Below are 22,467 nucleotides of genomic sequence, written 5' to 3' on the forward strand. Positions count from 1 at the left end.
AGCGCGGCAGCGGTCGACTTTCCCGCGTCCTCACCGCTAGGTAAGCCGACCTAAAATACGCAACTTCAGCTACGGTATTCACGTAGCTGAAGTTGCGTATCTTAGGTCGGACCCCCGCTGCAGTGTAGACCTAGCCTCAGAAGGCACATTGGGAGTATCAGAACCTGCTTGTGCATGTGAGCAGAACAAGCATCTGCCTAGGGCGGCAATACTTAGGTGGCAGCAAAAAAAAAAAAAAAAAAACCTCACCAAGCACAAAAATAAAATAAATCTGGGATTCCTCCCATCTCCTTCCCACGCCAGTGGGTGCTCTGAATCGCATGTTTTACATTTCTCTCCCACTACCTCTGCCCCAGCTGATGCTGTTTACACAGTAGCCAGCGGTCCCTGTGCTGAGCAGCTAATTGGTTCTCAGCTCCAGCGGAGTGCTGATCAGTGCTAGTACTGGCATTGCAGGGATATTAGCTCCTCCCCCAGCCTCCAAGGGGGAGAAGATGGATGGTTTCTCTGGATGCAGTGTGAGCAGGTGCTTTGGTGATAGATACCATTAAACATTCCTTGATAAATCTGCACATGCAAAGAGGATTTGTGGACATACACTGGCTGCAGCAAGCCAGCTGTATCTGTGCAAGCAGATACACAGGCTGCTGTTGAACGTTTGGTCCTTGAAGCTATTTTACTTGTTTCGCGAGTGAACAGGCTAGCCTGGCTGTGCTCCAGAAATCACCTGGTGTGGCTCAGACTTCAGAGTTATTTTACAATCTGCAGTTTTCATGTGAAATTTGAGTGCTTGAGGAGACTTGTAAAAGAGGAGCTGGGTGGTCATTTGCAAAGGGAGCAGAACTCAAACTTCCTCTAACAAATAGTTCATGTTGACTGGCATAACGTGAATGACTCACTCCAGTACAGGGCAGGCACTGAGTTTTGCGATGCTAGTGTGATCTGGGACACAATTATTTGTGTCACACAAACTCTCTGCTGCGGTATGTTAACTGCCACGTAACATGCTTATTCTCTTCAAAAGTGAGCATTAAATCTGCCTTGTCCTGATTAGGAAATGAAGTTGTGTTTGAAAACACATTAGTTAACATGATTTTAATCACAACTGTGCACCTAGTGTAGACAGTTTAGCACCTTGACAACATATTACAGTAAAACTTGCCTTAGAGACCACCTTGGAAGAGGGACCACCTGTCACGAGCGACTACTTGCAGAGGCCACGGAACACCACTGTTTTACTGTATCTAGTTGAAGGCATAGTCAACCTTAGACTCCCACTTACAATCAGCACCGACCAGCTAACACATGTTTAAAGCTGTTTAAATAGAGTTAATCAAAGATTTTCACATTAACTTTTTTTTTTTTGGACTTTTTAAAAATGTTTTTTAACCCATGTAGAGAGTGGTTGGATTTTTTTAAAATGAAGATGACAAAGTTATAGCAAAAAATGTTTGACTTTTTCCAACCAGCTGTAGTGTTAAACAGTGCCCATACTAAGTGCAAAATTGTGATTAAAATTACATTAGCTAACATGCTTTCAAATACGACCTAATTCCAAAATCTTAGGCTTGGTCTACACACATATTTTGTACCAGTTTAGCTATATCAGTTAGAGGTATGATTTTTTAAAAACTGGAATGGTTGTACTAGTACAACCATTAGTTTGGAAGCAATTATACTGGTGTAATGGTGCCTTGTACACGTATCGCATATTTCCCTTCCTGTATGGGAATCAGCTATACCAGTATAAACACATTTCTATCAGTATAATCCACAGTAGGGGGGTTATACTGCTGAAACGATACCGGTATAGTTAAAGCAGGGCAACGTTTGCATGTGGGCAAGGGGCTTTAGTGTCTATTTTGGCAGCAGGGAGAGTGTTTTGGGAAAACAGATGTGCACGAAGCGGCCAGTACGTGTGATGTTGGGGCAGGTATCATGCACAAAAATAACTGTTTGAACATCACCTGCTGTTGTTAAAAGTAATACCCAGAATTACTATAACTGAAAGAGATTAGAGAAAAGTCTCTCTTTTTCTTGTCTGTTAGTTATTAGTTGGTGCATTTGACAGCCCTTCAATTAACTAGTCAGTCAATCACTTATCCCTGTTTGCCTTCTACACACCAACAGGGGAGAAAGAAATTATTTAAGTAACAGGGAAACGTGATTGTAAATATTACAAAAATTGGCAGGGAGACTAAGGAGTAAGAACAGAATCTGAAATTATTTATGTCATTTTCTTGATATTGACTAGAATTTGACTACTGAACTGATCACAGAAAGGGCCCTTTCTTGTCCCAGCTCAATATAATAGACTTACAGGTTCAAATCAGCCTTAACAACTATACCTACACACAACTTGATTTGCCTATACACACAGCAACATCTGAGAATTCTGGTGGTTGGATATCTAAGTGATCTACATATTCAAGTGCAGTTTGCACACACAAATCTGAGGTTTTGCTCATGCAAACACATGGGTGAAACAATTGTAGCTGTCTTTCTAGTGGCTGGATTGGGGCCACTTTGAAAATGTGTCAGTTACATTGCAGTCTCACAGCAAATTTCCCATTAGGGTGACTGCCAATGTAAATATTTTTGCATCACAGCTAAATTGCTCATGTCTCATAGTTAAATATCATGTTGCTTTCTAAAATATGTAAACTGAGTGGACAGTTATGGTTTCTATACAAAGAGGTAGAGACCCAGCCTCTTCAGTCCAGTTGACTTATTTTAGATTAAGAAAAACCAGAAAGTAAGAGCTAATATAAAATCTCCATGAGACAGAAAGCAGAGTTTGTGTCTCACTCATTGAGATCATTCATCCAACCCAAAGGCCTGCTCTAACTAGGAGATTACTTAAATATTATGTGGACAACATGTAATGGAATCATAGCTACACCACAGCGAGAGGTTTTTTAACATTTACATCAGGGCTTAAAATTGCAGATTTGAAGTAACTCTGGCTAAAAAATGTGACCTGACAGCTCTGTATAAGTTTTTTAAAGTTAAAAAAAAGTTTGAATGAAATAAAAATTGTTGTACTGAAATCTAATTTCCAGCCAGGTTCTCAGTGTCTAATTTTCAGCATGTCTCATGGGGATGGGGCAAAGTTGGCCTACACTGTCATGCTGATGTATGCCAAGATAATGACAACATGTCAATCCCAGTTATTCAGAGAGAGGTGTTTTTTTTAAAATGGCGGTTAAGTCATTTCAGGAGAACTAATTATGGGCAAACCTTCAAAGTTTGGATTCAATCAGGATGAGCACAGAAATGTTCAAATGCCAGATCTTTAGCTGGTTTAAGTTGACACAGATCCATTTAACTCAATTAAGCAATGCTGATTTACACCAGTTGATGATCTGGCTCCTGTCAGATGTTTTTCCAAATCTTAGCTGAACTAGCCAAAGCTGAGATGGCCTTGACCCCAAATCCCCGAGATAAACACCACTTTTTTTTTGGTAATTACAGATCTGGAGCAGTCCTATCTCTAACCTCACCCTCTTTACTCAGCACAATTGGACTGAAAACTTTACTGCAGCCTCCCTCACAAATTATTTGCATTTCTGCTTCCACTCTGAGCCAAAATTTTATTTATTTTTTTAATCCAAATACTCATTCTAGAGTCACTTCTGGAAAGAAAATGAGCCAAGGTTTCGCAGGCAGGGAAAGGTCTTATTCTTTTTCTGGACCAGTTCACCATCCCTTATACAAAACTGCATGAGCTTTTAGGAGAGTCAATAGTCTCCACTATACAAGGACAATTCCTGGAAAGAAGAGTAGCTCTACGCAATGTTCAAGCTTCTGCATGCCCCGAGTTATCACGCTCCCGCCTCATTCAATCACAAAGTGCTAAAAAGGGCTGCAGCCCAAGGGTTAATGTCTGTAATTCGCTTGTGAATAATTATACTCACTGTTTAAAAAAGCTAAATCTGGGTCACGTAGACTCTTTCTAAAGCAAATATCAGGTCAGTGGGAGGGGGAGATCATGCATATGGGATGCTGAGTTCCCCTCAAGGATCTTTCTTTCAAACCTGCGCAGGCATCACTTGATCAGGGGTGGCTCTATGTATTTTGCCGCCCCAAGCACGGCAGTGAGGCAGCCTTCGGTGGCATGCCTACGGGAGGTCCGCTGGTAACGTGGATTCGGCGGCATGCCTGCGGGAGGTCCGCCGGTCCCGCGCCTTTGGCGTACCACCCGCCAAATTGCTGCCAAAACCGCGGGACCGGCGGACCTCCCGCAGGCATGCCACCGAAGGCAGCCTGACTGCCGCCCTCATGGCGACCGGCAGGCCGCACCCCGCGGCTTGCCACCCCAGGCACGCGCTTGGTGCGCTGGTGCCTGGAGCCGCCCCTGCACTTGATAAGTATTCTAGAGGACTCCACGAGGTTGTGCATGACTGTGTCAGGCACTGCGCAGATAGACAATAAATGGACATTCTCTACACCAAAGAGATTACAATCTAAAGTAACTCAAACTATAATGTATAGTTGTATGCTGTTTAGGAGAGTGCATTGTAATTCCATTGGTGAACCTTTCTGATATACAGAACCATACACATGTAGGGCTGGAAGAGACCTTAAGAGGTCATCAAGTCCAGCCTCCTGTGCTGAGGCCGGACCAAGTAAACCTAGTCCTAGACCATCCCTAATAGGAACTTGTCTAACTTCTTCTTAAAAACCTTCAGTGACAGGGATTCCACAACCTTCCTTGGAAGCCTGTTCCAGAGCTTAATTACCCTAATAGTTAGAAAGTTTTTCTTAATATCTAAATCGCCCTGGCTTCAGATGAAGCCAATTACTTCTTGTCCCACCTTCAGTGGCCATGGAGAACAATTGATCCCCATCCTCTATATATTCTTTATATAAAACCGTGTACAGTACATTGAACACTCTGTAGTAATATTTTAGTACAGGGCCAAATTCTGAGTTACACTTATACAGAGCATGGTCCAAGGGCTAGGGCACTAGCCTGGGGACCAGCGTTCAATTCTCTGCTCTGCCAAAGACATCCCGCATGACCCTGGGCAAATCACTTAATATAGGCCTCACTTCCCTATATGTAACTAAACAGGATTTGGCTCATTACATGTATGAAAAATGACTTCACTCTAGTTATATTGTGGTGCAGACCATATGTACTTTGCTTTGGAACAGTGAGCGAGTGGTCATGCTAATGATAGTATGGAATCATTGACAAATATCTGTAGTGGCTTTTTTTTTGAGAGTTAAGGTTTAATTTAAATAATTAAATTTTCTAGCTTAAGTAGGCATTCCTAATTATTCATTTACAAAAGTTAGCTTCATATTTCCGTATATAAGTTGATGTTTGACAGCTGTTTTTATATGGGGGGGAATAAGTTGAGGATAGCGGTATGATCATGTAATAAAATTGAAAATGTCTTTTTAGCTAAAGAAGTTTCAGCTAAATCCATGTGGTAACATAACCTCTGCATAATAAAACTACACCTATTCTATCAAAATAAAAGCTATAATTACATTGTAGATTAAGTGTTCATGCACTGTGGTTATTAAAAAAATACATTTTAACCCCAAAAGGGCCATAATATTGATAGCCTTCAGGTTCAAGAATTGTGCGATAAATTCATGTATTGTAACAACTAATGGAAGTATAGTGAAGGAATTTTTCATTCAGTTCAATATTACAGTGTTGGTTACTATAAGCTTATTGGCAGTCACCAAATAACATTATTGTAAGTGGTTTTATAAATTCTGATTAGCTGAATATAGAGGCAGTTAGATCTTGGAAGAAATGCTATGTTAGTTGTAATACAGATCTTATTAGAAGTTATGGATATCATCCATAAAAATAGAAGATTCATTCTACTAAAGACTGACGAAATAACTTCTTCTTAGATGCAGCTGCTGCCTACAGGATATACCCACACAAACAAACAAAACCATTACATGATGTCAAAACATTCAATAGTTAATGTGAACAAAGTCAGATTTGTTTTGATCATCTTTTTGAACCTAAACTCTAGTTTAAGGGTCTTGTAAAACTTCAAATTCCACCAGGTTTAGCCACCCCTGCTTATTATGTTATATAAGTATGCATCTGATGAATTGTGAAGCATGAACTTAAAGGTATAATGAGACATCCTGCAGTATGTAAAAGAGGAAGGATTGTCTTGCGGCTAAGGGGTAAGCTTGGGGGTGATATTTTGTACTGTGCATCTAAAAGGAGCAGCACAGAACTTGCTGCCCAGGGGAGGGGGCTTTCAGTCCCAATCCTGGGCTGCTTTTGGGGCCTGAAGAGGCACCCCAGTGTGACTTACAGAATCATAGGACTGGAAGGCACCTCGAGAGGTAATAGAATCCAGTTGCCTGCATTCATGGCAGAACTAAATATTATCTAGACCATCCCAGACAGGTGTTTGTTTGACCTGCTCTTAAAAATCTCCAATAATGGAGATTCCACATTATGGCCGTCTCCCTTGGTGCCTGTATTAGGGGAATTCTCTCCCAGCCAGAGCTGGGATGTTTAAAGCCCCTTCTTAGTCCACTCTGGCTGTCACTGTTACCTGGCATAAAGGGGCCAGAGAGGAGGGCCAGGATCTCACTCTAGGAGTCTGGAGATCCATCAATTGTTTCCTGCTCTGCGCAGACATTCTATGGATAAGTCATAGACTATATTTGTGCCTCAGTTTCCTCATCTACAAAACAGGGATAATATTTATCTAATAGTGAGAAGTGTCTGTAAAATATGTAATGAAAGGCACCATGCTGGCATGCACTTACTAATTCTAACCCTTGTGAGATAGACTGCATAATATACTGCCTCAAATCATAGTCAGCTCTCACATCCGGGCCCTCAGCCTGAGCCGTGTATAGAACAAGGGAAAAGTGAATGAACTGAGCATATTGTGAGGCATTTAGCCAAGGACTAATTGCTCTCAACCACCTGTGAACTGCGAGGAATGCTTGTGGAGAGTTACCGCTTTTATATATTTTTTCAGTGTGCTTAATTGTATGAGTTTATCCAGATACCTGTAGTATTCCAAACCTTATTAGGTACTCAAACATATCATTTTATACAGCATATTTAATAAACTATTAGAACAACATCTCACAAAAATGAACCAAGCAAGTGCCATTATGATGGAGGCTAAAATTCTAGGATAAACATCCCAGCTTTTATACTTACAGGATCAACCCAGCTATTACAGTCATAGGATTAACCCAGATATTATAGTCAAAGGCTTTTCCAGAGCAAAGTTTGCTCATTTTAACAAAGTCCAAAGCAAAGTCCTTTTGCTCTGCACTGACATTAATGATCCGGAGGCACTTTTAAAGGTTTGTTTAAACCAGCCTGCAGTACTTTTGCGGCATGGACAAACATCCTCTATAGAATGGGTCGAAGCCCATTTCATTTATGACTAAACCACGTTTCTGTTGAGAGCCTCTGAAACTGAGAGGCTAGTGTACTTACCTACCTATGTGCCACAGCTGGGGGCTAGATTCATAGCTGGTATAAATTGGCCTAGATCCGTGGGTTCCGATGGAGTCACACAAATCTCCACCAAGTGAAAGTCTGGCTCTGGGAGTTTAAAGGAGGATATGATGGCACCATGGCATTGAATCTTGAAGACTAACAGACAATTAGATTTTTTCCCCCCTACAATACTTGACATGAGTCAGGCAAGCCAGATAACATCTTAGTTGGTGGCCTGCAGTTCCATATAATTGACCACCACACTAAATGAAGGGAATACCCAGGAGTCTCCTGGCTTTCTCTGCTCCCACACAAACAAACAAAAGTACGGTATAACCCCTCCAACAGGATCCATGATCCAGGATGAACCTCTGCTACCAAAGCAGCATTTTATCTGTCTGTGCTTTGCTTTGGGAGCAACCAAGTCCTGATTTGTCAGGAGAGCATAAAACAAGCAGTCACCAGAAATCCTCAGGGTCAAAACACCTAGAAAACAGGCTAATCATGTGCCCTCAGATCTCCCCCACTCTCTAGGGTTTTCCTATCTGGGAATAAGATCGGTCTTGACCTAAGGTTTAAGGTCCCATAGCTTCTTCACAATCCTTCTAGGCAGGGCCTAGCAGTGGTAAGGACCATCTGTGGAATATCAGGCACAGAACCAGAATAGCTGGTTCTCCATCATCTCCTGCAAGAGGCCCCAGTTTAGAAGGCATGCTGGGGTCAGGAGTGGATGTGGTTGTGGTATTCCTACACCTCACCTCTTCTTTGGCAGAACGATGACCATAGAGACTGTTTCAATCAGAGCACAAGCTAGGGCAGCCCACAGGGCAGATGTAACCTGTGCTGGTTGCTGCACCAGTACTGTATAAGGGAAGCATATTGTTCTTTCCCTTGGTCATTGTGCCAGGTTCAGCACCGGTGCAGGGATGGATTGGGGCCATAATCTCAACACATGTACATTTCCTCACTCCCAAATGCAAAAGATATTTCATGTAACCATATATTGTCTTAATTCTGACCTCCCTGACTTTCCTTTGACTGTTACTGTTATTAGTCTTGGTCCATTCATGAGTCAAATAATAAAGGGAATAACATGCGTAATTATCCCATGCATCATTTGGGGAATATGTGCAATGGTCCAGATCCTCAGCTGGTGTAAATCAGCATGGCATCACTGATGTCAATATAGCAACACCACTTTACACCGGCGGAGTATCTGACCCAATAACACTACCTTATACAGTGTTACTTCCTCCAAGGATGATGATATTCTTATACCTAACTACATACACACAACAAAAATACAGTGGAAAAAATTAGGTCATCTGAAACCAGCTTTCCAAACACACTAATTGATAGGATTTCATGGGAAGCCCAAATGGGTGTGCTTGGAATCAGTGAACGTGGCAAAGAAGATACCCAGCTTACAATAAGAAAGCATCAGAGATGCATGTTATCTTCCCAGCCAGAGTGTGATCCTGCATACCCTGTCGCATTAGCTTCTGGTAGCCAGAAGTAATTCTCTCTCTGGGATCGAATGGCAGCCTGAACAAAATGGCAACTCATGTTGCCCCATAGGAATGCAATCATGTTATCTCCTGATAATGCAAGAGACAACGTGTGTCACCACTAGGTTTGTGGTGACAGTGATGGAGCATTTGCCTAGGCTGCAATCAATTACTTGGACTTAAATTCATTATGTCTGAAACCCTCAGCACAGTTTACAGAATATTATGATGGAGACTTGGAGATCTATGAAAAGAATCCTGTCTGTAGCACAACTTGAAGTCTGCTCTTTGAGCATGTGTGTGTACAGAATGTATTACACACACAATACTCCATATACTGTGTGTGTGTGTATTACACCCCCGCATATATATTGTGTATGTGTTTTATATATAATGCATACACACAGTATAGTATAGTCATTTTAAAATAAACTCTAGCATGCTTGATGCAAGGACAGATCAAAAGCCAAATCCCCCTTGTTTTATTCAGATGAATAATCCCATTGAATTCCATAGGATCCCTTGACTGAGTTAGTCCAGCAAGATTTGGCCCCAAATATAGAGTTTTCTTTTCATCATTGGATACAAAAGCTGTGTGAGTGTGTGTGTGTGTGTGTGTGTGTCTTTCCCCCTCTTTCTTACATGCATACAGGTATAAAGGCAATCTTTTCTACTTGCAGCAAAAATAAAAATAATTGGGCTGATTTTCAATTGGGCTGCAGCTCTCATGGACTTCAATGGGCACTGGGATTGCTCAGTGCATTGGAAAAAACCAGGCCATATTTTAATATATATAGGATATGTAAAAATTAGATGCACATGTGTACACACCCTTTCTGCAGAGACGTATGTATAAGATTTACAATGCTATGTATGCTTTATAATTGCACATGGCAATTAAACCTTTACACACACACACACACACACACACACACACACACACACACACACACACACACACACACACACACACACTCAAAAGCTAATGCTTCGATGCTAGAGTGACCGACACTATAAAAATCCAAGCCAGCTATGTAGACAGCAAGACCTCTTTTAATCCATGCAGTGCACACCCATATCGACAGCGATTGGCATCTTATCATTTTGTATAATAAATAACAACATTTAATAATAATACACATGCACACCCTTCTGCCTCTCTGCTACCTACGCCATTTCAGTAACAATGTCCTGTATATGAGAAAGACACAGGATGAGGAACAGGCAGGACATGATTAGCTGAAAGAGATAGGCTCCGGCAGTGAAAGCTGCTGCATGTCGGAGCAGGTTCTTCCCAGCTTCCAGACGTGTGATCTGCATGTCTAATAATGAACAGATTTAGTCAATCCATCATTTCTGGCATCAGTCCCTTACCTTGAAATGCTGTAGTTGAAGTATCTGGTCCTCAAGCTGTTGTCTCTTGCCTTCTATTTCTGTCTGCCTTTTCCTTTTTTCCTTGGGAAAATAAAGAGAGAGCACGTCAGAGCGATGGGTGCCTTAAGGACTGCGGATTCTTAAAAGAGAATTTAAGCAGCCAAGCACATCTGTACAGATGTCACCAATGCCATCCGCACAGACATTTCACCTGCTTCTCTGGCTGTGGGTATGCAAACGGCAGCATCCTTGCAACATGTCAGCTAAGGACTAGCTACTTGTTCACTGAGCAGGAGAAATTCTCCTCACTCACATTCAGCCATAGGAAGAGCAACTGAGTACACAGTCCTGGAGAGGGAAAAAACCCGGGCATACTAGCTAACAATGGAGTTACCCTTGTGTGTATTATTCTACAAGGTCAAAATTAAGGCTTGCTTGGTGCAAAGAATGACAATAACCCTGTAAAGAAAGCGTGTGATTGCATAACTGATAAAAGAGGGATAATACTAAGATTACAGACCGCATCCTTCTCCCATTGAAGTCCGTGATAAGACTCCACCTGAGTTCAATGGGAACAGCTTCTCTTCAAAGCACTGTATTAACCCACCAGCCAGCTTCAGTGCTGAGTCATTTCAAACACAAATGAAAAATATGTACTTTAAGCAATTGGCACCCTTCTTGGCAATCTTAGCAGAGAAAGCCTCGGACATTTTCTCTCCCTTAAAAGGGTTCCATGACAGCAGAATTAGTCCAATCGTGAGGGGCTGTGAGTGCTTTGCAAAATCTCACTCACCGAGACCCTGGCGCTTTAGCAGGTCTATAGATGCAACATCCACTTCAGCCGGCAGTGGATTCTTCCCCCCCCCTGCAGCAAGGGAATACTGGCCTCCTCTTCTCAATCCCTTGCTGTTGCGAGGCAGCCATTGATAGCCTCTTCCAGCTTTCCCTCACACCATCAATTGAAGCAGGCTATTGGCCATTTCTTCTGCCCCTCCCTCCACCTGGGTTGCTTCAGAGCAGTTCCCTCTTCGCAAATAGGTTGGGCAATGGGGAAATTGTGAGGAGATGGATGCAGAAAGACACAAATGCCCACAAATCAATTTTTACTGGGTCTGTTTTTCACATCCCTCCACCCGTGAAGCCATATGTTTTAGTTACCATGAGCCCAACTTTACAAACCTTAAAGGAAGCCACTAAAAAGTTCTAAAAGTGACCTCAAGTAGTTTTGCTATACCAAAAAAGTCACAACTTTGTATCTTGGGGCTTTGCAGTGACAGACACCGGTTCTGGGTGTCCCACTGAGATCCTGGGAATTCTCCTTTTTCCAGTGGTTTACACCTCTCAGCCCTGCAGATATGTAGACAAAAGATGTCATTTGTCTGGGACTGAATCTTGCCCATCCTGGACATTCGACAGGGGTAATTTTGAGGAAAATGTCCATGTTTACAGGGTTGAGGAGAAAACATTTTTGTAACAGGTTGATTAAAAAAAAATGGAAGCTGCCTGGAACCGCTCAGGGGTTTCAGATGTTAAAACAAACCATGAGAGAGCTGGATTAATGAACAGAGGGCAGATAAGGTGGTCAAACAATTATGAACAATTGTTTGAACAATAATAAGTGACTTTGTAATTTGTTACATAGATATCTCCTCTACGTATTTAGTGAATTATATACTTACACACACACACACACTTATATATTTTAGTTAAGTATATTAGGGCCGGTCAAAATTTTTCTAAATTTTTTTTGATGGAAAACTAGGTTTTTACTAAATGAAATTTCTTGAAAAGTGCCTGCTTTCTGCAGAAAATTTAATTTTTTAATCAAAAAAATCAAACACCTAATCGAAATACTTTGTTTTATGGGATATCTTGCTGTGGTGCTTCATGAGAATTGTAGTTCATTTTCCTTCCATCCCCATTCTCCTCTATGATCTGGGCACCCCAGTTAGACTGTATCTCTCAAGGTGCACCATGGCCTGGGATTCCCATGATGCAACTGCCTCCCTTCACAATGGAAAGTAAGGTGCATCATGGGAGATGTAGTCCAACCCGGGAGTCCAGCATACAATGAGATCTGGAGCATGTGGCACCCAAACTAAAACTCCCATGACGTACAGCAATGGGATATCCAAATTGTAATATTTACATATATGGGTGAAATATTTTGGTTTCTGATTTTTCACTGAAAAGTAAAAATTTTCCACAGTAAAGAAGCCCATTTTCTGACCAGTTGTAGAGCATATACATACCTGCATTATCGATAACATATAATGAAAGAAAGAGGATCTGATTCCTATGTACACTGGTCTGGCAATGTAAAGGAACCTTCAAGTGAGTGTAAATAAAACTTACACCCACCATAAGGCTCCTTTATTTTGCCAGCACAATGTAAAAGAGTCTTAGTGTAAATTAGAGTAGGAATAAAGGGAGGTAATTAGGGGAGCGGAAATTTCCAGAAAACTGAGTAGCTGACTGGAGACTTTCCTGACAATGAGATTTGTCAGGCCGTGGCACAGTCTTCCAAGAGAAGGGGGTGAAAACCCCACTATTTGGCACTTTTGAAGCAGTTGCTCAAAGTACTAGAAATAGGGTTGCCAACCTTCTAATTGCATAAAACTCTAGCCCTGCCCCTTCCCCGAGGCCACGCCCCCTGCCCTGCTCCCCATTACTACATTCCCCTTCCCTAGGTGGATCGCTCTCCCCCACCCTCACTCACTAACACTGGGCTAGGGCAGGGGGTTGGGGTGAGGGCTCTAACTGGGGGTGCAGGCTCTGGGGTGGGGCCAGAAATGAGGGGTTCAGGGTGTGGGAGAGGGCTCTGGGCTGGGACAGGGGATTGGGGTGCAGGAGGGGGTTAGGGCTCCGACTGGGGGTGTAGACTCTGGGGTGGGGCCAGGGATGAGGGGCTTGGGGTGCAGGAGGGGGCTCCAGGTAGGGGGTGGGGCAGAGGGGTTCAGGGTGTGGGAGGGGGCTCTGGGCTGGGGGCTCCGTCTGGGCGTGCAGGCTCTGGGGTGGGGCTGGGAATGAGGAGTTCAGGGTGCGGGAGGTTCAGGGTGCAGGTTGAGGCAGGCAGTTGGGATGTGGGAGGGTGTGAGGGCTCTGGCTGGGGGTGTGGGTTCTGGGGTGGGGCTGGGGATGAGGGGTTAGGGGTGCAGGAGGGGGCGTCAGGCTGGGGCAGAAGAGTTCAGGGTGTGGGGGGGCTCTGGGCTGGGGTAGGGGGTGCAGGCTCTGAGGTGGAGCCAGGGATGAGGAGTTTGGGGTGCAGGAGGGGGCTTTGGGTTGGGGGGGCTCAGGGCTGGGGCAGGAGGTTGGCGCTCAGGGTTGGGGCGTGCGTTTACCTCCGGTGGCTCCCAGTCAGTGGCGCTGCGGGGGGGCTTAGGCAGGCTTCCTGCCTGTCCTGGCTCCACGCTGCACCCCAGAACAGCCAGCAGGTCCGGCTCCTAGGTGGAGGCGCGGCAGGCGGCTCTGCGCGCTGCTCTTGCCCGCAGGCACAACCCCCGCAGCTCCCTTTGGCCCCGGTTCCTGGCCAACGGAAGTGCGGAGCCGGTGCTCGGGGTGCGGGGGGCTGTGCGCAGAGCCCCGTGGCCCCCCTGCTTAAGAGACGGACCTTCTGGCCGCTTCCAGGGTGCAGCGCGGTGCCACGACAGACAGGGACTAGCCTGCTTTAGCTCCGCAGCACCGCAGAGTGGACTTTTAACAGCCCTGTCGGTGGTGCTGACCGGAGCCGCCATGGTCCCTTTTTGACCGGGTGTTCTGGTTGAAAACCAGACACCTGGTCACCCTAACTAGAAGACATATAATACATACGGAACAATCCCATATTGGCAAAGAAATGGACTCAGTGGTCTTTTCCATCTCTAATTTCTGTGATAATTACATGCAAAAAATATGTGCTTACATAGTGCAGGCTCCTATACGTACACATTTTAATTTCATGCACTTTAAATGTTGCACATATAAAATCTGCACTGAGTAATTTTGCAACTACCTGAACTGTGGCATGGAAATGCCCATTTGTGTGTGCAAATGGGTGTGCACAGAAAATGTGTGCATGCACTTTTTTGGGGGAAAAAATGGCCCTTTATATAAAGTGATATCCACTGGAGATTCCCCCCCCCCCTTTTGCATTTTTGAACAGAACAGGAAAATGCATGGCTCAGGGGTTACAAAAAGAACAACATTCTTCATGGTCGCTTCTTGCAATTTTGGGCACTGGGGAAATAATATTGTAGCTTTACAGAGCAAGGGACTCATCAGATCCCATCCTGTATTCTCCTGTCTTATGTTTTCTTTGCTAAAAGAGCCTGTTTGTCTATTTAAGAGAGGAGATTAAAATGATTAGAGCTGCCTCTGTTAATGGCAACAATATTCTAATAATAAGGATAATTCCCCCTGTTCTTGTCAAGTAAGTTTTTCCTGTTCTGATTTGATTTGAATTGTGTGGGAGTTTGAATCCTGTTGTCCTGAAGCCCCATGGGCTAATCTGAACTACACCTCTACCTCGATATAACATGACCCGATATAACATGAATTTGGATATAACGCGGTAAAGCAGTGCTCCGGGGGGGCGGGGCTGCACACTCCGGTGGATCAAAGCCAGGTCGATATAACGCGGTTTCACCTATAACGCGGTAAGATTTTTTGGCTCCCGAGGACAGCGTTATATCGAGGTAGAGGTACCTACTTCCTAACACTTAATTGACCTATTTTTTTACTCATTGAAAAGAAAGCACTTAATAAAATGTGATATAAATCACCAAGGTATTTTCACTGGCTGGTTGTGTCATGCCTTATAATGGATATGACAGGAGAGCCTAATAAAACATAGATTAAAAAATGTCTTTTTTTTTTGTTAAGAAAGCAAAGCACTTAGTGTATTTTCCCCTCAGGCAACAATAGAGCACGCACTAAAATACTTGAACTACTTACTAACTCGTGGGCATCTGTGGAATTAAATCACAATATTAATCATGTTTCCACTTGCCCGGTTTTCAGTCAGCCGGACTGCATCTCTCCTTCACTTGGGCTTTCACTATGGACCTAGGCTATTGGGTGAGGTATCTGTGTTAAAAATATTTTTCTTCTGAAGACTATATGGCTCAGGGGGATTGGTAATTGGATATAGGAGAGTGTCACCTTTAGGTCACTGCTTCAAATCCAGCCCAGATTGCTCACAGTCAATGAAAGCTGTTACCCTAGCATAACTATTCAGTGGCTCATGTGAAATGAATTGTGTGATATCAGTCCAGTTCCTAGTGGTGAGCAGGGTTGCACAACATAAAACCCACCACTAGAGTATATTGCCTTGTCATATAATGTACTTCAGTGATATGTTTCAGAGTAGCAGCCGTGTTAGTCTGCATCCGCAAAAAGAACAGGAGTATTTGTGGCATCTTAGAGACTAATGAATTTATTTGAGCATAAGCTTTCGTGGGCTACAGCCCATGTCGTCGGATTTGCATCCGATGAAGTAGGCTGTAGCCCACGAAAGCTTATGCTCAAATAAATTCGTTAGTCTCTAAGGTGCCACAAGTACTCCTGTTCTTCTTTCAGTGATATGGTTAATAGTAAATCATAAAACACTTATACTAAATTTGATCACAAGTGAATGATATTTAACCATTTTCATTGATGTACATTTTATAAATGCAATATTCTGTAGCAGTAATTGTAGTCAGTATGGTGGAGCCCAGTTCTAACAAAATGCAGAGCAGTGAAGTAAAATGAAACTCTCTAATGGCGGGAATACATCAGCAATGCACAGACTGCAACTCTGGTTATAAGAAGTTATTCAATCACATGTCCGGACACTACAAATATTACTATCAAGCACCGGACTCACTGCTGTGTTCTGCACCTGGTGCTAGTCACATATAGTGAGCAATATGTTCGGTAGAAAGTCTTTTCAGGATTGGCCATGTACTGAAGCTATTAGGGGAAGTCTTGGCTTCACTGAAGTAAGTTCAGCATTCACTTAGATGCTTTCCTGAATTAAAGCCTGTAAGAAAGTGTTCTACATTATGTTTCCCTGAATATAAAATATCTTTTTCAACTGGGCCTATTATTTTAACAGATACTAATTTACTAAGGTTCTTGGTAACAAGAAAATAAAACACATGCTTTAAATAGGTTTATCCCAGGCAATTTTGTTTAAATGGATGTCTAATTTTTATTCCATAACAAGTAAATACTATATTATTATTTCAGACAATAGAGTTAACGCTAATATCTTTTTTGATGGGAGTACAAGTTTAGTTGATAAAGGTAATAATGCTGATGTAATATACTTAGGCTTCTATAAGGGTTTGATTTAGTACCACATGACATTTTGATTAAAAAACCCCCTAAAACAATATAAAATTAACATGACACACATTACATGGATTAAAAATGGGCTAACGGATGGGTCTCAAAATGTAATCAAGCTGGTCTGTTTCCAGTGATGTCCTAAAGGGGTCAATTCTTGGCCCTGTGCTATTTAACGTTTGTATCATTGACCTGGAAGAAAACATAAAATCATCAGCGATAAAGTTTGGAGATGACACAAAAATTGGGGGAGTGGTAAATAATGAAGAGGACAGGTCACTGATTCAGAGCAATCTGGATCGGTTGGTAAACTGTGTGCAAGCAAACAATATGTGCTTTAATACGGCTAAATGTAAATGTATACACATATGAAAAAGAATGCAGGCCATACTTACAAGATGGAGAATTCTATCCTAGAAAATAGTGACAGAAAGATTTTGGGGTTGTAGTGGATAATTAGTTGAATGTGAGCGCCCAGTGTGATAATGTGGCCAAAATAGCTAACGTGATCCTGGGATGCATAAACAGGGGAATCTTGAGTAGGGTAGAGAGGTTATTTTACCCCTATATGTGGTACTGGTGAGACGGCTGCTGGAATACTGTGTCCAGTTCTGGAGTCCACAATTCAAGAAGGATACTGAAAAACTGGAGAGGGTTCAGAGAAGAGCCAGGAGAAAGATTAAAGGATTAGAAAACCTGCCTTATAGTGATAAACTCAAGGAGCTCAATCTATTTAGTTTAACAAAGAGAAGATTATGGGGTGACTTGATTACAGGCTATAAGTATCTACATGGGGAACAAATATTTAATAATGGGCTCTTCAATCTAACAGAGAAAGGTATAACACAATCTAATGGCTAGAAACTGAAGCTAGACAAATTCAGAGTGGAAATAATGTGTAAATTCTGAATGGTGAGAGTAATTAACCATTGGAACAATTTACCAAGGGTCGTGGTGGATTCCCCATCACTGACAACTTTTAAACCAAGATTTGTTGTTTTTCTAAAAGATCTAGGAATTATTTTGGTGAATTTTAATGGCCTATGTTATACAGGAGGGCAGACTAGATGATCACGATGGTCCCTTCTGGCCAGGGCCGGCTCTACTGTTTTTGCTGCCCCAAGCAGCACGCCGAATTGCCGCCGCGGACGGCAGGGGCAGTCCATGTGCCGTTAGGGCGGCACGCGCGTTTCCGCGGCAGCGGCAATTCGGCAGCAGCTTCTGTCTTCAGCCGGAACACAGAAGCTGCCGAATTGCTGCTGCGGGCAGCTGAACATAGAAGCTGCCGCCGAATTGCAGCCACCGCGGAAACGCGCGTGCCGCCCTAAGGGCACACAGAGTGCCCCCGCCATCCGCCGCGGCAATTTGGTGCGCTGCTCGGGGCGGCAAAACCACACAGAATGCCGCCCCTTGCAGATTGCCGCCCCAAGCACCTGCTTAGAATGCTGGTGCCTGGAGCCGGCCCTGCTTCTGGCCTTGTGTAAGGGGACTGTTGCCCCCTTACTAACATTCAGTGGGGGTGTTTTGGTTGGCTAGCTCCCAGCACTAAAAGGGGAAGGGTCGATGGCAAATCAGGAGCCTGAGACTGACAGTCCCCAGGAACAATGGGGAGAGGCCAATGCTCCAGATCAGCCTGATTGACAGGCTAATCACAGGGTCAGGAAGCCAGGGAGGTCCCGTCCTCCGTGTGAGTTGGAATTGCCTGGGTCAGACTGAGTGGGGCCGAGCTAAGGAGAAAGCAGGGGCCCAAGCTGAGCTGGAGAGCAGAACCGTGCCAGATCCAGAGGGGCCAGAGGCGCAGCCACAGAGCCAGAGACACAGCCCAGGGAGAGCAGATCCTGTGCTGGGAGCAGAGCCGCAGCCACAGAGCCAGAGACGCAGCCCAGGGAGAGCAGATCCTGTGCTGGGAGCAGAGCCGCAGCCACAGAGCCAGAGACGCAGCCCAGGGAGAGCAGATCCTGTGCTGGGAACAGAGCCGCAGCCACAGAGCCAGAGACGCAGCCCAGGGAGAGCAGATCCTGTGCTGGGAACAGAGCCGCAGCCACAGAGCCAGAGACGCAGCCCAGGGAGAGCAGATCGTGTGCTGGGAGCAGAGCCGCAGCCACAGAGCCAGAGACGCAGCCCAGGGAGAGCAGATCCTGTGCTGGGAGCAGAGCCGCAGCCACAGAGCCAGAGACGCAGCCCAGGGAGAGCAGATCCTGTGCTGGGAGCAGAGCCGCAGCCACAGAGCCAGAGACGCAGCCCAGGGAGAGCAGATCCTGTGCTGGGAGCAGAGCCGCAGCCACAGAGCCAGAGACGCAGCCCAGGGAGAGCAGAGCCTGTGCTGGGAGCAGAGCCGCAGCCACAGAGCCAGAGACGCAGCCCAGGGAGAGCAGATCGTGTGCTGGGAGCAGAGCCGCAGCCACAGAGCCAGAGACGCAGCCCAGGGAGAGCAGATCCTGTGCTGGGAGCAGAGCCGCAGCCACAGAGCCAGAGACGCAGCCCAGGGAGAGCAGATCCTGTGCTGGGAGCAGAGCCGCAGCCACAGAGCCAGAGACGCAGCCCAGGGAGAGCAGATCGTGTGCTGGGAGCAGAGCCGCAGCCACAGAGCCAGAGACGCAGCCCAGGGAGAGCAGATCCTGTGCTGGGAGCAGAGCCGCAGCCACAGAGCCAGAGACGCAGCCCAGGGAGAGCAGATCCTGTGCTGGGAGCAGAGCTGCAGCCACAGAGCCAGAGACGCAGCCCAGGGAGAGCAGATCCTGTGCTGGGAGCAGAGCTGCAGCCACAGAGCCAGGTGTGGTGAGCAAGTGGGGCCAGCCAAGGGGGGACCTTGGGCAAAGGGCCCAGCACAGAAAGACACCCCCAGACAAGGGCCCTTGCAGGCCAGACCAGGAGGGGGACCTTAACCTGACGGGGGGCTGACGCTGGGAAGAAGGGTCCCACCACTCAAAGCCCGGAGGTGTGTGGCCACCACCATTGCAAGTGTCCAACCCGCAGCATACCTGCAGCACAGCCAGGGCCTGAGACGGAAATCTGGGACCTACAAGGAACAGACTGCGAAGTGCCCTGATGTCCAGAGACACTGTTTGTGATGTTCCCTGCCACAGAGCGGGGTGATGTGTTTTCCTTTAACCTTTCCCATTTTTCCTTGTTCTTTTCTTTAGATTAATTGTTAATTAAACAACTTGTATTTGCTTTAAATTGTATGGAATAATCAGTGGGTCAGGGAGGTGCCCAGTGCAGAGAGGGTACCCCGGAGTGGGGACACCCTAGCCCCTGTCCTAGGTGACCACAGCAGGGTTGGGGGTTGAGCCCCCCAGGAATCCTGGGCCCAGCCTTGTCGGGGTTTACGAGGACTCTGCCAGACAGGAGAGTGGAAGGGGAGTCCTCAAGGGGAGGGAGGCCCCTGGGTAAAGGGAGTGGGAGCGAGGACTCAGATCCTTTCGCTAGCCCACTTCACCGGGGTAGTGCAGAAGCCAGGAAAGTTCCCCACAATAGCGGGACCATTCCCCCCGCTTACACTTGGTATCTATAAATTACCTGGCATAAATAACCCCCTTGCACTATTCCTGATAATGGTATATTCTCCTTTCTGGATTGGAATGCTCAGAGACCAAAGCATCGTGCATTGCCGGATGGAAATATGGTAGCTGACGAAGCATTTCGTTGTGTACAATGTTTCTGGCAAATGGTGATCACACTGGAACACACTTCACCAATTACTGGAATTCCCCAATCAGTGGCAGGATTGGCAGCATCTGAATCAAGCAATTTTTCTATGATTGTTTCAAACTATGATTCTTGGGGACCACAGGCAGCATACCGGCTGCATGAAAACCAAAAGGGCAGACTTTAAGTAAGCAAGCTTGTTCAAAGGGTTTGCATCAAAATTATGAAAACCCATGGCGTTGATGTGAAACCTGGTGAAACTTGGTGGGTTTTGAGGCGTTTTGCTCAGAAACTACCCAAAACTCCAAGTGAAACTTGTGTGAACATGTGGTTCCACATGAATTGGAACGGAAGGAAATGTTCACATAAACTCCAAGCAAAGCAAAACTGCTAGGTTTTGCACACCAGTGATATTTTCCTACCCCAGCCAGCAGAGGAACATGAAGGGTGGAAAAAGCAGTGAAAAGTAGTCAGTTCCAGACTGCTCTGACCCCAGTGTGGCATAGCGCCATCTTGTGGGTGCTGTATGTAGCTTTAAGAAGTGCAGAGTTAACAAGAAATAGGCTTGAGAGAGAGATGAAGAAAATACAGACACTCAGTCCAGTTACATTGTGGATATGATAGTTAAACAAAAGCATTTCACTGAAAGCTCAGACTCTCTGCTTCTTGAAGAATACAACCCCCAGCAAGAGGTAGACTCCCCTAAATAAGATCTAGGCCTAAACCAAAACTCTGGATCTAAACAGGTCCTGAATGCTCAGATCTAGAATCAGATTCCAGCTTTGGATCCCTATCTCTCCCCAAAATAATGAGACAAATGGCAAAGTTAGGGCATTCATTTACTTCTTCACATACACAAATCAGTTGTTAGAAAAAAGAAGCAGCTTGAATAGCGTGGTCACTCTTGTTGCCTCTGTATTTTGAAATCTGCTTCTTGAGAATGAGATTTAGGCCAAAATGTTCAACTTGAATGCAAGAAGTCAGGTACCTAAATAAAAATGGCCTGATTGTTCAGAGGTGCTGAGCACGGCTAGCTCCCACTGCTTCAGCAGGGGGCCTGGGTACTCAGCACTTCTAAAAATCAAGGCACTTTTACTTAGGTGCCTATATATGGCTTGAGATCACTAAATCTAAGCCCTCAAATATGAAAACATTGGCTTTCGTGCCTGCTTATGGTCTCAGTGTAACCCCACAGTAAATCCACTGATGTCACTGGAGTCACTCTGGAATTGCCTGGCTATAGAAGAGAGCAGTGTAGGCCACCAGTTTTTAGGCTCAAAGGCATTCAGCTCACTGTGCCACATGGTTGGGGTGTACCAACGTAGTGCTAGATTGATCAGTTAGACTCAGCCTGAATAAAGGCACCCTGTCACAATGCCTTCCCTGCCCCGTCATTATCTCAGGCTGGGGCAGCAAGTTACAACAGCCCCTTGAAAAGTTTTCAGCGTATTTCTCTCCTCACACCTGGCCAGCTCTACATGACTCCATCCATTTCCTGCCCCCTTCCGCTGCTCCATGCCTGTTTGCTCACAGAGGGAAATATTCAGATTGCAGGGCGTGGGTTCTACACCATGCCTGGAACCCCCAGCGCTGGTAGGTTTTACTAGGCAGAGCTGTGGCGGGTTGGAGCCTCATCCCCCCCCCACCCTTATTCCACGCCCAAGCCATGTAAAACAAAGGTGAAATCTAGACCACAGAACTAAGCCTGTGTACGCTGCTCCCACTGACTTCAATGGGAAATTGTGCGCCTGAATCCAGTGACAAAATGTGGCCCATAATTAGGGGAATGAAGAAGGCGCAAAAATGTTGTGGTGAGTAGGTGGGAATCACACCGCAGCTAACTGGCAGTATGATGCTCCAAGTATTAGTAAGTCTCCGGGCACAGATTTCCCATCGCTTCATCACTGCAATATTCTAACGAGTTAAGGAGGAGCAGATGGAAGGGGGAGGAACTGACTGTTGTGTTAATTGGAAATAAATACACAAAAAATGGCACGAGCAAAAGAAAATTACAATGCATGGCATTTTGCTGACAAGTACAGAAAATAACTGCAGAGAGATATGATCAAACAGCCATGTACGTTTCTTCAGCAAGGCATTATTTTCTCTACCAAGCACAGTTGGTGGCTATTATTCCCTGTATATTTAAGCCAGGCCGATTTTAGAGTA

The 22,467-nt window shown here is 45.0% G+C and overlaps 1 protein-coding gene across 1 annotated transcript in view; it reads right to left on the minus strand.

Annotated features, from left to right (window-relative positions):
- Positions 1 to 12,599, minus strand: part of LOC135879897 (paralemmin-1-like) — a 104,298-nt gene extending 91,699 nt beyond the window's left edge. The window contains exons 1-2 of the mRNA XM_065405927.1: positions 12,594 to 12,599; positions 10,342 to 10,422 (exon numbers count right to left, since the gene is read on the minus strand). Coding sequence (XP_065261999.1) covers positions 10,342 to 10,422; positions 12,594 to 12,599 — 87 coding nt within the window. The remainder of the gene's footprint in view (positions 1 to 10,341; positions 10,423 to 12,593) is intronic.
- Between the last annotated feature and the right edge of the window lie 9,868 nt (positions 12,600 to 22,467).

The sequence above is a fragment of the Emys orbicularis genome, chromosome 6 (genome assembly GCF_028017835.1).
Source record: "Emys orbicularis isolate rEmyOrb1 chromosome 6, rEmyOrb1.hap1, whole genome shotgun sequence".
Lineage (NCBI taxonomy): Eukaryota > Metazoa > Chordata > Testudines > Emydidae > Emys > Emys orbicularis.